The following is a 16,137-nucleotide window of genomic DNA, read 5'->3' as shown; positions in this document are numbered from 1 at the left end:
AATGAAGTCTTTTCTTGCTACAATTTCAAATATATATATATATATATATATACTTTTCCTAGGAAATACATCAACCTCCCTCTTAGCTTGAGGGCTAGAGTGAGGTTGCTGGTTCCAAGCTAGGCCACAAGTATACTCAAGATTTTACAAGACACAACAATATTTATCTAGGCATTATAACTCATCATATCATTAGCGCGAAATTAAACTTGGATGGGGAAAATAACAACCATTTCATCCAACCACCCGAAATAACCCTAGTTGACATATCACTTTCCTATATATGTATATCCACATAAACATTAATCAATCATTAACCTATGAATCAATATAACATAACCTATGAATCAATAGAACATCACCCTTTCTTTGAAAAAAGAAAAAAGAAAAACCTAGTATCAAATATTTGTCTTTACCGAATACATACATATAAGGTAGCTTAAAAGCCTCTCTCGTTAGACTGATCTATAATTGAAATTTGTAATTAAAAATTGATTTTTGATTTCATGTTTGTTAACATGGATACCCACTTTCTCACCCAGATTCGGTAACTTTTAAACCCATAGTTAAGATGTCTGGAAATGTTGTATTTCTGGATGTATTTTTCGGGGATTTACGAAAACCGCACCCCTATATAAATGGTTAAACATATGGAAGGTCAAAATTGCCATTCTGATCCTTTCGAGCTAATCGCCCCAACAAAAATTGCCATCGGGCGAAAGGAATTCGATGTTTACGGAGCTTAGAGCATGGAACAAACCCTAGTTGGTTGATTGTTTAATTTAGCGAATTTGGAGTATTTCACAATGCAGGCAGAAGAGGAAGATGGTTACATGGGCAATCTATCACAATTCCTCCAACGTCAAAATTCCACTCTGCAAGCTGTACTATCTGAAACCCTTCTGTATATGTGGATTTTTTGTTGTGTAAATCTCTTTAATGGGTTTTTTCTTTTTATTGGGTTTTCTGTTATATAGAGCTCTTCAATGGGTTTGTTTTTTCAACTGCTATGCAATGCATTCCAATACAATTCTTGGTTTTTTTTTTTTTTTTTTTTTCTCCGTTCTCAAGAGACCGATAAGTCAAATCCAAGTTGAGTACTAATTTTCCATATCCATAAACTACATGCTAATCAGAAATGCTCTCAATTTATCCAATGCGCACTTCGAAAATCACTTTAGATTGCCTATCCCGGGTCAAAGAAAACAACAGTTCTATGGCTATCATGCAGAGAGTTCTGCTACTAACTTTCCACTATTTGTTACATAAATACCAAAAGTACTATTCGATCCTTCAGTCTGCCCAATGGCTCCATATATATTAGAAAAAACCACAAGACAGAAATACAGAGTATCAAAACTTTAACTGAAGACTTAAAACAAGACCTTGCTTCAGAACAGGACTCTAACAGCAGCTTCCACTTGCGAGCCTAATCTGAACTCCTGCTCAGAAAGGATCATCCTCTAATTAAAGAGCTTTTTTTGAGAAGTTATTGGCAAGAGAGTTAAAATCTTGATATACATGAGCAAAATAAATTCTTCAAATTCCCTTTTCACCTTCAAGACTTGGATCATAGCAGGTTCTAAAGCCAAATTATCAATTCTGCACTTACTGTTTGCCCAGTCCACAATTATCTCATAGTCTCCAAAAGGTTTGTAATTTCCTTAAACATTTTTTCTGCTGCAGTTTTCAGAAGTAGACATAATGCAAGGAGCTCAGAGATATTGCTAGTACCTTGCCCTACAACCAGTTTCAGATTGAGATGGTTAGGTTGATTATGAAAAAACAAAACACCAGCTCCAGAGAGTCATGGAGAACCCTGGCAAGCTCCATCAAAGAAGCCCCAAGCCTGATCATAGTTAATAACAGGTTACCTTAGCACTTTACTAGCCTTTTCTTTTGGTAAATTAAAACAACCATTACAGGGCACTCCTAATTTTATGTGCTACCTGTGCTGGACTCAGTTCCTCTCCTTGAATATCAGGTTCATTTGTTTGTCTGTATTTTAATGTCCTTTTCCTAAGGAGCCTCTTAACCCTGAATCAAAAATGGAAATTGAAAATGAATTTGATTCTGATTAAATTAATAAATTTAATCAAAGAATTAAGAACGACATATTTTTAAAAGTTCGTGTCTTAAGCTAGACATCTTGGATATGGTGTCAACTGGTTAGTGTTGGTTTTTGTGGGCTAAATATCTGGAGAGAATTATAATTGTAGTTTACTTTATTTTTTCTTTCTTTCCTTCGGTGGATTAATAAGCTGGGCAGTGTACGAGAAAGTGTTTTTTTGTCTTCTCCACCCAGTGCTTAGGTTATTTCTTCCCGTGGAGTCTCCTCTGTGTTCACCTTCCTGTGTTTTATTGTGTAGGTCGTATGAATCTGTTCCATTTCTCTCAAGTTTTCTTTTCTTTGTCTGACTGCTTCCATTTCTCTCAATTTTGCTGTTCTTTTTCTGACTGCTTACCTTTTTGTAATATATAAGCCAAAGAGATCTGGGAAAATCTGATAACTCTATAAACTTCTTATATTTTATAATGTCACGGTCCCAGGTTTTTTTATTTAATTGAGTATTCTGTAGTAGTTTGATGTTATTGATGTCTTTGATTTGGAGTTCCTTGTCTAGCATGTATATACTAGATATGTAATTATATGTATTTGTTTACTAGTCTGGGATTTATTTTAAAAGATAGCTCTCTTTTGGGCGTGTTTGCCTTATTCTGATTAGCTTGCTGTGGCAAGAGTGCAGAAGGAAAAATTGGAGAAGGAAAAAAGGGAGAAGGCAAAAAGGGACAAGGAAGAAAAGGAGAAGGAGGAATTAGAAAGGAAGTTAAAACGGGAGGAAAAGAATAGGATTAAGAGAGAGAAACAACATATTAACGATCAAGGAAAGATTAAAGAAGGGAAACAACAGAAGGAAGAAAAGCTGAATTGGAAGGGTCAAGGAAAGATTAAAGGAGGGAAACGACAGAAGGAAGAAAAACTAAATTGGAAGCAAGAGAGAAATATCAAAAAAGCGAAACTACAGAAGGAGGAAGAAGAGCAGATCATAAAGGGCTCCAGCTCTGCCATCCCTTCAACAAACATCGGTTTCAAAATGATGCAGCAAATGGGTTACAACCCTGGTCTTGCTCTAGGAAAAGATGGGCAGGGGAGGCTTGAGCCAGTTGGCATAGATATTAAGAGATCACGAACTGGTCTTGGCAGGGATGATGTTGAGAAAGAAAAGAAGATTGCGATGGCCAAGGAAATGGAAAGGAATACCCAAGAGAACAGAAGGACAGAACATAACATGATGTCTGATTTCAGAGATAGGCGGAAACAGTTATGGAAGAGTCGAAAAATAATGTCCACTTATAAGAAAGTTAGTGCTACACTAGCTCAGCTAGAAGGGGTCGATTTGGGACCTGATACAGATGATAAAGCAAAGAAACAGGAGGAGGGTGTCGATGAAGCTGAGGAAGATGAAGAGGATGAGGTGACTGCAGAGGTAACTTCATTCCTGGAATCATGTTTGGATTTTTCTTTCCAGGAAAGACCATGATCATCATATATTTTACTGTTTTTTTTGATATCTCAATTTTCTTGGGTTCCAGTCTGAACAGGCTTGAAGTTTTGGTGACTTCATTTACTGAATTAATTCTAACATTACGATATGTGCTTTAATATTTGCTTAAATAAAATAAGCAGCTGATGGAAGGAATAATGAATTGTTATGTCATTCATTGCTCAATCTACTGAACGGATATGATCAAAGGCGGCCAGTCCACTTCCATTCTGCGAATGGGCATGCTTTTTAAGTTTTTAATCCACCCAGAATTTGCACTGGTTGAGAATAAATTATAATTTGAAATCCAAATCACCAATGGGATGTTGTTTAAATCTTTGAGGTTGATTTGGTGTTAAGCCATCTGCAAGAATTATGCCCCACTTGCATGGTATGAGTATCAAGAGAGGAGGCCTGGTGCAAGTCCCTACCAATTTTGGCGGAATAGATACTCTCAGACCTGGCACCTAAGCCAAAGGGAGCTTGCATTGGAGGCCCTCAGGGCATGTGTTTTGAAGCACTCTGTGGAAAGATGAAGTCAAAAAATTATCTATGACATGAAATTTATAGCTAGGGTCAACACGTAAAATTTCTGAATTTATTATGAACGCTAAAGTTTTGGGAACTTGGAAACCGAACTCATATTAATGTGAATTTGTCCAACAGTGATAACCTCCAGGTCAGCCTTTCAGTGCATTGCCCCTGAAATGTTCTTTAAGATCTCCAGCCACGTAATTCTTTCTGACAATATCTTATGTTGAATTATAATATATGAGGGTTGAATCCTGAACCTTTGGAAGCACACACTTTAGTTAATGAACTGGTTGACAGAGCTATTTAAGAACAAACTGAAAAGGATTTTTTTTCCTTAATTGTCTTTTATTGTCCAATCTGCCGAACAGATCTGATCAAAGGCAGCCAGTTGACTTCCATTCTGCTAATGGGCATGTTTTTTAATCCACCTAGAATTTGAAATGGTTGAAAATAAATTATAATTTGAAGTCCAAATTGCCAATGGATGTTGTTTAACTGGTCGAGCTTGATGTGGTGTTAAGCCATCTGCAAGGATTATGCCCCACTTTCATGGGTTGTGTATCAAGGGGGGTAGGCCAGGGTGGAATAGATACTCAGACCTGGTACCTAAGCCAAAGAAATTTGCATTGCAGGCCTTCAGGGCATGTGTTTGGAAGCACTATGCGGAAAAATGAAGTCAAAAGATTATCTACGACATGAACTTTATAACTAGTGTCATAACAAGTAATATTTCTGAAATTATAGTGAACGCTAAAGTTTGGGGAATTTGGAAACTGAACTCATATTAATGTGAATTTGTGGAACAGTGATAAAGTCCAGGTCAGTGTAACAGTGCTTTGCCCTTGAAATTCTCTGTAAGATATCCAGCTGCGTAATCCTTTCTAATAATATCTCATGTTGAGTTATAATTAATGAGGGTTGATGCCAGAAGCTTTGGAAGCGCACATTCTAGTTAATGAACTGGTTAACTAACAGATATTCAAGAAGAAACTGAATTTTTTTTTCTTTTTATTTTTAATATTTTTTTTTAATAATATTTCATGGATATGTTGTCTGTATTATGAGTCCATTTTAACTCTACCCGTTGGGTTTTGATCAACAGGAGTTGCTAGAATTGTTAAATAGATTGCGAATTGAGTTCAATTATTGCTTCTACTGTGGTTTTCAGGCAAGTGACATCCTTCTCATTACTTGCATTTAGAATATCTTTCTTTGCTCAACGTCACATTTTTCCAATCCACCGAACTGTATGATGTAGCAAGACCTACGATCCTATTTTTATTGTGCACCTAATCTGTAAATTTTTCCACGCTTCTTCTTTTCTTACTGAGCATTTGGTATGCAGTATGAATCTGCAGATGCATTGATTTCAGGCTGCCCGGGGGTTGAAGAGGAGGATCATTGATGTTTAATTTAATTCGCTGACTCTTATTTGTAGGATGTATGTTTAATATTTTTCAGGTATGTACTACCATGATTTCTGAACACATTCCCATGTCTTAAGCAATGGTCATTCGTAACTTTGAAAATTAAAAGGAAAAAAAGAAATCTGTAGCTCTTCTAAGTGTCAGCTGCATAGTGTAACTCTCATTTAATTCTTTTGTTTATTACATGTATGAATGTTTATGGAAAGATAGCTCCCTCATAATCATTTCTGTTTTCACATTTCATGATGCATCCCTATCATTACTTGACAGGCAATTTCATCAATGCTCTTAGCTTTCATCCTTTTCCAGAAGTCGAATGTATTTCAAATGAAGGTGTAGTTTTAAGATGAGAATCATTGCAATACAGGAATGAAAATAATGTATAATATGATATAAAATCCTATATTTCTCAATGGGGTCATGGTTCAGGGGTGAGGATGGTGGCATATCAGGCCACCCTCCAGAGACATGGTTAAGTTACTGGGGCCAGATGCAAGACTGGATAGTTTAACTGTATTGTACCCCTTGTCGTAGCAGTTTAGCCGAATGGGACTTCTTTTTATTGGTTAACCCCTCGGGGCTATTTCGTCTCCTCAAGAGTGTCGCATGTGGCTAAACCTCTTCGGGCCTGTGGTAATGCTTATTTTGAGTTTGAACTTGAGAAAAACTCCTTGTACCATAGATTGTAATCTATGGTTTTTTTACTTATTCAGAAAATATGACTCATAGACGTATGCATCTTATTGCAGGGATTACATTCTCTTTTCTCTGAGAGTAGGACAGTGAAGAATACAGAGGGGTATTTATTGTGCAAGATGAAATATGACGAGCAAGGAAGTCATAACAATACGAAGATGTCAGGACCTCGTATTTGGGCAATAAGATATATGGTCAGCTGCATTGGAAGTCTAGTTGATCTGAAGAAAGATTTGGGCATAATCACAAAAATAGTATACGGAGATGAAAATATCCGACAATTTGACTAATTTCATGTATTTGACAGTTGGCTATGGATGTTGCCTTTTGGTTTGTTATCTAGTGACATGCTTTGATATTTCTGGAGATACTAAAATGTTCTTCATGATTGTATTGTTTTAACTCTCAATTATATAAATTCACATAAAAGTACAAGGGTGTCCCAGTCGTAGGTGGCGAACCCTTTATATTAGAGAATTTGCGGAGAATTTCTCCGCATCCTGCTTTGACATGCAAAACTTCAGGCTTACGAAGAAGGCTGGAATTTTTCCTAACAGTCAGAAACTGTTATAACAGCCAAAAGTTATTGAAAATAGAGAAGATACTGAAGTGCTCAGAATGCAGAGACTGATGAAGCCGGACAGTGTACAAAACTATTGATGCCTAGGGAACAATTAAGAAAGAAAAAAAACTCGGTGCCATCACTTTCATCACTGGAATTGTCCAATTTGTCAGGTCTATCCCAATCTTTTCAGTAATTTGTAGTGTTGCAAACTTTCCCGAGATCCTTCCCTCGATGCCCAGTGTTTTTCTTCAGGGAGACATTCTTGTCCCTGCATCTTCTTATTTCCTCCCATAGCCTTGTGAAACTCTGAAGTGCCTCGCATCATCTTCTTAAACTTTTGAAGTGATCGTTCTGAGAGGTCATTTGTTTCCTCAAATTTGTTATTTGAATTTCTTGTTCCACATGTTCTCCGTTGGCATGGATGGGATGACCTATATTCTCAAGGGCTATGTGAGAAAAGGAGTAGAGAACAAGATGAACAATAATAGCAACAAACTTGTAGCTAGTCCATATCTAAATTTATGTACTTTCTCATTCAAATATCTGGTTTGGGTGAACAAAGGAAATAAATTCAAAGGTGCAACTGAAGTATGCAATCTGAGATATAGTTCCACTGAAACTGAACTGGCCTTGCCCTGATTATCAATTACTATGATTATGGTTGCATTTCCTATGCATTGTGATTGAAGGTATATTGCATATACAACGCTGTTATTGATTTCTAATTGTAATCCTTTTAGCAGATCACGTGCATCCTCATGATTGTTAGTGAGGTCCCACTCGCAGGAGAAACATCGATAGCCTTTTCTCTTGCAAATGAGCTTCCTGCCATGTCACGATTATATATTCAGTTGGGGGAAAATGACATGGCTGAAAGCATCAAGATGTTCTGGCAGGGACAACTCGTTAAAATATTTTTCAAGGGAAGAGAGCTTGATGAAAGTTTCCTAGAACTAGCATACCTGCGAAATGGGGAATGGGAATGATGAAGTAAATTAAGAGGGGAAAATACAATTAAAATTATTTTAGTTGAGAGCCAGGCCATTATTTTGATGATGATCTTTCACCATGAACCTCGAATTGATGACAGGTTTATGGCTTTTGAAAAGAAAGGGAGTAAATCCTTGTATAGTCAAGATTTTAAACCATTTTACTGCTATATAATTTTTAAAAAATACAATTGATATGGACATATGAAGGAAAAACCTGGAATTGACTTTTTATAATAAAGAATAGAGCATACAAGTTGTGTTATTTAACAAAGTTTTTGTTTTTTTTTGTTTTTTGGGAAGCACCCAGAACATCATGGTATGGTATCGGGACAAACATATTTGATTTCAATAGTTTGACGATAGTGGTACATGGTGTAATATATGTTTTAAATGCATTGCGAAATAAAATGTAAATGTGTATCATAAGAACCATCTGAATCCATGACACATTATTACACTAATCTAATCTAAATCAAAATAATAATAAATATTAGTCTAAATTAAAATAATAATAAATTTATAAAATTTATTATGTAAATTTATTTGTAAATGGTAAAAATTTATATATAAATTTCACAAAACCAATTAAAGCTATATTTTGTTAAGTTAAAGTTTATTTGATTGGCTATACTTTGTATTTCATTGACTTGAAATTCCTTTCCACATTTATTTAGAAACATAGGATTTTGATAAGGTATTGGATAAAAGAATTCATACGATTTCATAGTGTTTGTTGCATGGGTGGGGTTGGGAAGAGTAGTTATGAATTTATGTTGAACATTATCCCCTATAATAGATTGACAATTCACTGCCATTAAAATGTTTTAGCTGCCTATGTAAATAAAAATACAATTTGTTTATTATTTGCATATTTGATTTTCATTGCAAGTCCTGTATTTTTAGCAGTAATGACTTCATTGCTAATTGCTTTTTATAATTTAGAGATAATGGCTTGCGGTGCTACATGAGAATACTTGGGAGGTAGGGGTTGAGAATAGTTGAAATGTAAGCTGTTTATTGTATGTGAATTACAAGTAATATTTTATGATAATTTCCAAAGCTAGATCAAAAATTGTGTTTCCTCTATTTTTCTAATCAGTTTTGAAGATCGAGGTAGAAACATAGGTGATTTTAATGACAAAGATCAATTTGGCAATAACATAACAAAGCCAATGGGCATCTCTTTGAATTTCTCAATCAACTCCTCAACTAGTTAATAAACATTGTATATTCATGATTGTAAACATGATAGAGTTGTCTCACAAAAGTGATAGAATCTTTTTTGAATGAATGTACCAAGCTACTCAATGAGGTCACAACAAGTTGGGTAGGTCCCAACATGTCATTAGAAAACATGTTAGTTTTGAGGCGGGGGATTGAATTCATTCCCATTAGTGCAGGTTTTTCATTGATAAGATTAATATACAAATGTGAAATATAGTCACTATATGAGAAAAGCACAAGTCAGAACACACACACACAACAATTGGAAGGGTTTTTATTGTGATGGAAAGTCGACACAAGTTACTTGGTATCATTGATTTCACATCAATTTAGTACTCTCTCTGATTGCTTAAATGGTCAGATGTTAGAAATTACAAATGTCTCATTTGTTCCACTATATAGACATATGTAACAATCCTCTTCTTCCCCATTTGACATCATCCTAGTTCCAAGATAATTGAATGAGGAAGTTCCTTATTATTCCATATTCCATTTCCTAGAAAAGGCAATAAATTGCACGAGTTAGAAAAAAATGAACAAGTGGGTGTAATTAAATGCAAAGGACTATCAATAATGTATTTACAACCCTTGGTAGCAAGTGGAAGACGTAGAATAATCATCTTGCATCATTCAATATAAAGGATCGACAACCATATTTCACAACTCTTCACAATTACTGTTGGTCCTTTTTGGTTGTACACTGTTGATTAACGAAGTTCACATGAATGTAGGGATGAGTTATGGAATTTGGTGGAAGCCAATTGTTAAGCCTCAAAGTTGGGCTCACCTTTAATTGAAGCACGTGTCATGGGCGACATCCCCATCACACAATATGAGACAAATATATCACAAATATTGCAACAATAGTTGATGGTGGGTGAGGGCGTGCCAACATTTAGAGTTGGGTGAGGGTGCACAAAGTTGGGCTCACCTTTAGTGGAAGCACGTGTCATGGGCGACATCCCCATCACACGATATGAGACAAATATATCACAAATATTGCAACAATAGTTGATGTTGGGTGAGGGCATGCCAACATTTAGAGTTGGGTGAGGGTGCAGTTGTGCGAAAAAGTCATGCGAGAGTTGTGCATGATGAATCGACTCGAATGCGTGTGGGACCGCATGATCATGCAAAGGGATCATACAACATGGGTTGGCCCAATATGTTGGAGTGGATTTATTGACGCATATATATATATATATATATATATATATATATATGAGAGTTTGTTTGAGGGAGGCATCTATGAATGGATTGGGTCGGTTTGCAATGCAGGAAAATCACAGGGAATAGAACCGGGTTAGTTGTGTAAGTGGGTTGATTGAGTCGTGTGAGCAGTTGTGCGAGTGTGTTGGGAAAGTTGTGGGAGTAGTTGTGTGAGCGTGCCAAGCAAGTCGTGGGAGTAATAAGGTGAATTTTATGAGTAGGCCAATCGGGTCATGCAAGCGAGCTGGGTTGGCCCAATATGTTGGAGTGGATTTATTGACACATATATATATAAGAGTTTGTTTGAGGGGAGGCATCCATGAATGGATTGGGTCGGTTTGCAACGCAGGAAAATCACAGGGAATAGAACTGGGCTAGTTGTGTAAGCGGGTTGATTGAGTTGTGTGAGTGGTTCGGGTGAGCAGTTGTGCGAGTGTGTTGGAAAAGTTGTGGGAGTAGTTGTGTGAGCGTGCCAAGCAAGTCGTGGGAGTAATAAGGTGAATTTTATGAGTAGGCCAATCGAGTCGTGCAAGCGAGCTGGGTGAGTTGTGTGAATAGGCCAATTGAGTCATCCGAATGGGCCAAGCGAGAGCAGTCAGGTGAGTCTTATGAGCGAAGGGACGAAACAATCGATAGTAGGCATGTGACTGAGCATTAGAACAACTGTAAGTCATGCAGAGTAGGCCAGTACGACTTACAAGAGGACTTGGAATTAAACCGTTCTTGGGGGCATGTGAGCTAGGGGTTCTTGTGGGTATTTTGGTAATTTTTATGAGACGGTGTTGGGACATGTGATTGTAGAGAGGGAGTCCACATGGTTGCCGTAGAGAGAGATCCCATCGAGAGACCGTGTGATATTGCAAGTTTGGCGACTTGAAAAAAACTTTGGAGTTTGGTTGGGTGGACGAGAAATTTGGTGTTTGGGCCAAATTTGTGGCTTCCATTTCATCGAAACTTGAGGTTTGGCAGAGAGAAACAATTTCGTACATAAGTTCTTGTTTGGTCGAGGATTATATCAAAGGGGTTTTGATGACGTGAAATTGAGACATTGCACATGACAAGGTTACGAGATAACTTGTACACAATTGTAAATTGAGTTGTTGTAATTGGCTAAGTGTTGGGACTTGTATTTTGTTATACTGTATTGTTCTTATATGAGGATATTTATTGTACAAGTGTTAAGCTAAGTGCTTCCAGGACGATGGTTGTGAGAATTGGTGCATATTGTTGTTTGAGATGAGTTCTCATTCATGTATGAGCCAGATAACATGGGTTGATGCAAATGTTGTCTAATAGGAAGTCTACCCAAGGTTGGATGGAGTCGATGCCTAGGACAAGGCATGGGCATGGATGAGACAAATTTGTGGAGGACAAGTCATGGTTGGCCACGAGAGAGATTGGAAATGTTTCCATTGCGACTTAAGGATTGAGGTTGTTTGTAAGAAAGCGTTCGAGACAAAAGGACATGATAGTTGAGATAATAAATCACCATCAGGATTGGTTGGGTGTTATTCATCTAGACTTCATTACGATTCAAGATGAGGTCTTGGTGGCTTGATGGGGGAGATGGCCCATGTGAGTGGAGAAATATTGATGGAGACTGGAGCTAGCTAGAGTGAGAGCATGATGAAACGATGATTCCTTGGGTCGAGGAGCTTGAGATAAATTAATGGATTGTGGTTTTGACTAGGAGAGCCTTCATGTGGTTGAGTATGGTATTGAGGTAGGTTTGATTCACTAATGAGCTTGTATTGGGTGACTTGGGTGGACTAGGTGTACCCTTGATTCAAACATATGGGATGTGTCTCTTATTGAATTTTGTAGCTACGGACGGTCTTCATAATTAATATTTTAGCCCTTCAAATATATGCAATGATAAATATAAGACATGTTCTTCATGTTGGCTTCAAGAAAAAGGAATTTTGAATTTTTAAAGTTGGATCCACTTTTTAAGTCCGCCTAGCCCAAGGGACGTGCCCCTCAGGACACCCTAATCGCTATATATAACAATTCGACTTCCTTCCTTTGGAAAAGAGTTTGGGATCACTTCTGTGCATATAAAAGGATGAATTTGAGGCTTATTAAACGAAAAATCTGAGGCTCAATATAGGATGAATTTGTGGCATGGTGTGGGAACCCTCTGAGGTGGCAACAAGACCAAATCTTTAAGATGGTAGCTTGAATGAATCTATGTGGTGGCAGGAAGACCAAATCTCTGTGGCGACAACATGAATGAATGTCTGTGGAAGGAAACACACTGAAATTATGAGGCAGAGAAAAAGGCTGAATTTCATCCTTATATCTTAGAGTTGACTAAATTTTTTGTTGAGCATTTTGACTTGGATAGAAGATAGTTTAACTTGGTTTGACTGAGACTTTATTACTGGTCAGTTTGACTTTTCTTCTTACTAGAAAGCTTAGATGTATCTCTTGTTGAACTGAATAATTTCTCTAAGGAAAAGGTTGTTGGGTTTTTTCCCCCAAGTGGGTTTTCCCAGGGTAAAATATTAGTCTCTCTTGTTTGGCCGTAACTTTATGATTCTACTAGCATTTTTACTGTTGAACTCTTCTTATAAGAAAAACTAAGTTGAGAAATCATTAGAAGTAATTATTATTTTATAAGACCTCGAAAAATCAACATGGTTTCAAAGAAAGGTTGAAGAGTAGGCTTGGAGTAAGGTCAACTAACAACCATCTCAAGAAGCATAATGAGTTAGGGAAGCCACAAAACCTTAGCTTGAAGAGGAGTAAAGGTTATGGTTTTTTGTATTAGAAAGAGACCGAGTTTTCCCTAGCAAATAAGGACAAATCTTTTGTGTGTTCTGTGCCCTAGATAGGGTTATGTCCAGGACAAGTTGAGAAGCAACAATTTTGTTTGAAGGTATTTCTTCGTTTTGTGCACAAGGAGAATGCCCAATCCCTAGAAAGAGGACGAATTAGTCTTAGATGTGTTGCTATGGAGAGCTAAAGCTCCTCAGGAAAGTGTGCAGGGTTTTTGTGGTTTGGTCGAGCCTCAGAAGAGGCTAAATTTGCCTCAGATTTGGGACAGAGGCAATAAACATCTTTAGGCAGAGAGTTAAGGTCAGCTGGATTGTGTGTGGGCTTGTATGAATGAGTAGATTGGTTGTTGAGGTGAACTGTTGAAGTTTGTCATCTAAGGAGTGAGTGATAGTGCTGATTTTATGGCTGATATATAGTCAACTTGATGAGCTAAGTGAGTATGAGAAGCAAAGCTGATCTTAGGGCATCACATGTTTGAAATAAGGTTTCTGAAGATGGGTCTCTCCCAGTGAATGAACACCTAAGGTTTTGTAGCATATTAGGTGTCCCGAGAAGTAATGAATTCATCATAGCTCCAAATATGGTTAAAGTTTGATAAGGCTAAACTTAGAATAAGAAGGATGAACCAATTGTGTTCGAATGACACCCTAAAATGAGTTGGATTAAAGCTTTGTATAGACTTGTGCATTATACTATAGGAATTGTGAGTATTGATTCTAAAGTTATAGGAATCTAAAGATGTTAATGTCATCTTTGTGGAAATATCTTGTACAAGTAAGAGCTCTTATGTAGAAAATGCCTTGCATTGTACTATTGTATATGATTGAGACATGTTGAATACCATTGTTTGATTCTAGTTATTGCTAGAACAAATTTGTATATGACAAGGTTTCTCCTTAAAGTATTTGATATATGATCAAAGAGGACCTCAGAAATAAAGGGAGTTGAACCAAGACTATCTAAAGCTGAAAGACTGTCAGATGGATGCCATGGAAGGTAAGGTAGTAAAGTGAGGCAAATAAGACCTAGAAGAGAAATTGGAACTTAGTTGTAGGACAAAAGGATGCATGTTTACTAAATTACCTTCTTACAGGACAAAAGTATTGTCTTTTATGATTTTCAGATGCACTTGTCTAGAGATCAAAATATGTAGCTTGGTATAAGAACTAGAAGTCTTAGGGTTTGTAAACCCTAGAAGGCTAAGAAATATTGAATGAGAAAGCACCAGGTTTTGTGGAAAAAACCTAGACCTAGATTGATGATTAAAATGAATGAAGAAACCCTAGCTCATGTAAGGAAGTTGAATGAAGAAACCCTAGTTCATGCAAGGAAGTTGAATGAAGAAACCCTAGTTCGTGTAAGAAAGGAAAGATAAGGTGCATTAGTAACTGATGATGAGGACAAGGATGATGAGTCTGGAGATGGATGAATAAGAGGGAGTTGAAAAATTCCCTTCAATCCTTAAAGATAAGTACTTCATATCTTTCCTCCTTGATTACTATTGTTTCATTATTAGTCAACCTCTTGCCTTTGTTTCTTTTTTCTTGGTTATAATAATTTCTTCCATGGATTCTTAATGAGGGTTGTAGGTACATCGTGAAAACTACTAAGATCTGGAAACAAATGGAAGCATCAGGAAGAACAAATAATTTTTTTGGCAAGAGGTTTCTCCCAGGGTCGAACATAAACTCGGCCAAAGTGATTTTGTTCAAGAGGGAGAAATTTGTATCGACATCTAGAACCATGCCAAATGATTGAAATATCTCCTAGTTCTGAGCGAGCAACAAACTAGCAAGCTTGAAGGAATGTGCACTAAATATTTGAAGAGAATTCTGTGGTGACTTCCAAGTGAATCTTCAAGATCTAGCTTGCAGCAGGTGGCATCATAAAATAAAGCTCATGGCAAGAAGGTTCTTCTTGTAAGATGGAGAAGACATTTGCTCCAATTGCCAGGTACACCTTTTGAATTATTATTGTTGCTTTGAAAATTGCATTAGGTGGATGAAGAGATCACTTTCCTCATTGGAATAATTGAGGGAGAAGAAGTGTACAAAAAGGTACCTCACGACTTTGAGGTACATGAGAAAAGGTCTCATGATTGCAGAATAAAGAAGGCTTTACACGATCACAAGAAGACAAGTTGGGTTTGGATATTTGATGAGTATCGGTTGATCTAGTTATTATATGACTTGTTTCTAACAAGAGTAGAAGGAATCATGTGTCAAAAGGAGAAAAAACAGGAGGATTCTCTTTTGTGATAGAGGGAGATGTCAAGCCCTGCTTCAGTGTCAGAGAGAGTTGACTTTTGAGTTCGAGAGGAAGGATTTTTGTTGGATACTTTACTTCTTAGAACTAGAAGTATGGAAAAAATAAGAGGGAGAAACCAAGATTTCCACAAAAGGATCTGTTTGAATGTCAGAGCAATTGCGGCACAACATGTGTTGAGGTACTTGCAAGGTATAATTAGATGTGAATTGAGAATTATCGCTACAAGGATATATAAATTTAGATTGGGTTGAGAGTGCCGAAGACATGAAGAGAACATCAGGATGATGATTCAATTTGGATTATCCTTAGGCATAAATATGTTGAACTCAAGATTCCAAAGGTTAAATATATTGCAACTGGTTTAGTGAGTTGTAAAGCAGTGTGGCTTCAGTAACTACTTATAGGATTTTTTGATTAGGTGCATGAGACGACCATGATGACAAGTCAAGGCACATTGAGATCAAGTATGAAGACATGATACAAAATGGAGAAGTGAGGCTCCTATGTATTTCTACAGTTGAGAAAGTTGTTGACATTCTCACAGTGCCTCTATATCAGGGCGAAGTTTGTACACTTCAGGGACAAGCTTGAGAAGTTTGTACACTTCAGGGAAAAGCTTGAGAAGATTTTATACTTCAAGGACAAGCTAGAGTCATTGAGAATGTTTTCCTCGGTTAGAGGGAGTGTTGATATTGTTGCATCAAGGGGTAGATATTCTCCCTAAGTCAAAATTTAGATAGGTCAAAGTATTGACCAGGGGCCACAAAATGTGGCTAGGGAGAATGGACGAGAGAGCATCAAGGCCTGGAGTGCTTCCCAGGAGGTTGAGTTAGTGCCTCTAACATCGGGTAGGAGAGTTACCATTCAATTAACATGCAAGAATGGTAATATCTTAG

At 37.1% G+C, this 16,137-nt stretch overlaps 1 protein-coding gene across 4 annotated transcripts; it reads left to right on the top strand.

The window, feature by feature from the left end:
- Positions 1-623: 623 nt before the first annotated feature.
- LOC149215243 (uncharacterized) lies at positions 624-6,568 on the top strand. Of its 4 annotated transcripts, XM_089392576.1 has the most exons (7): positions 624-884; positions 2,748-3,488; positions 5,182-5,247; positions 5,425-5,540; positions 5,777-5,839; positions 6,044-6,139; positions 6,256-6,568. In XM_089392576.1, the coding sequence occupies exons 1-4, from the start codon at positions 807-809 to the stop codon at positions 5,482-5,484; spliced, it is 945 nt and encodes a 314-aa protein (XP_089248702.1). In that variant the 5' UTR covers positions 624-806; the 3' UTR covers positions 5,485-5,540; positions 5,777-5,839; positions 6,044-6,139; positions 6,256-6,568. The 4 variants fall into 4 exon arrangements, with proteins under 4 accessions (XP_089248702.1, XP_089248703.1, XP_089248704.1 ...); XM_089392577.1 differs by lacking the exon at positions 5,777-5,839; XM_089392578.1 differs by lacking the exon at positions 6,044-6,139.
- Positions 6,569-16,137: the final 9,569 nt, after the last annotated feature.

This window comes from Pinus tabuliformis, chromosome 1_1 (assembly GCF_031772625.1).
Source record: "Pinus tabuliformis cultivar Carrire ecotype Pingquan chromosome 1_1, CPIR1, whole genome shotgun sequence".
Classification (NCBI taxonomy): Eukaryota; Viridiplantae; Streptophyta; class Pinopsida; order Pinales; family Pinaceae; genus Pinus; species Pinus tabuliformis.
Note: the sequence above shows the minus strand (reverse complement) of the source record. Positions and strands in the feature narration are given on the sequence as shown.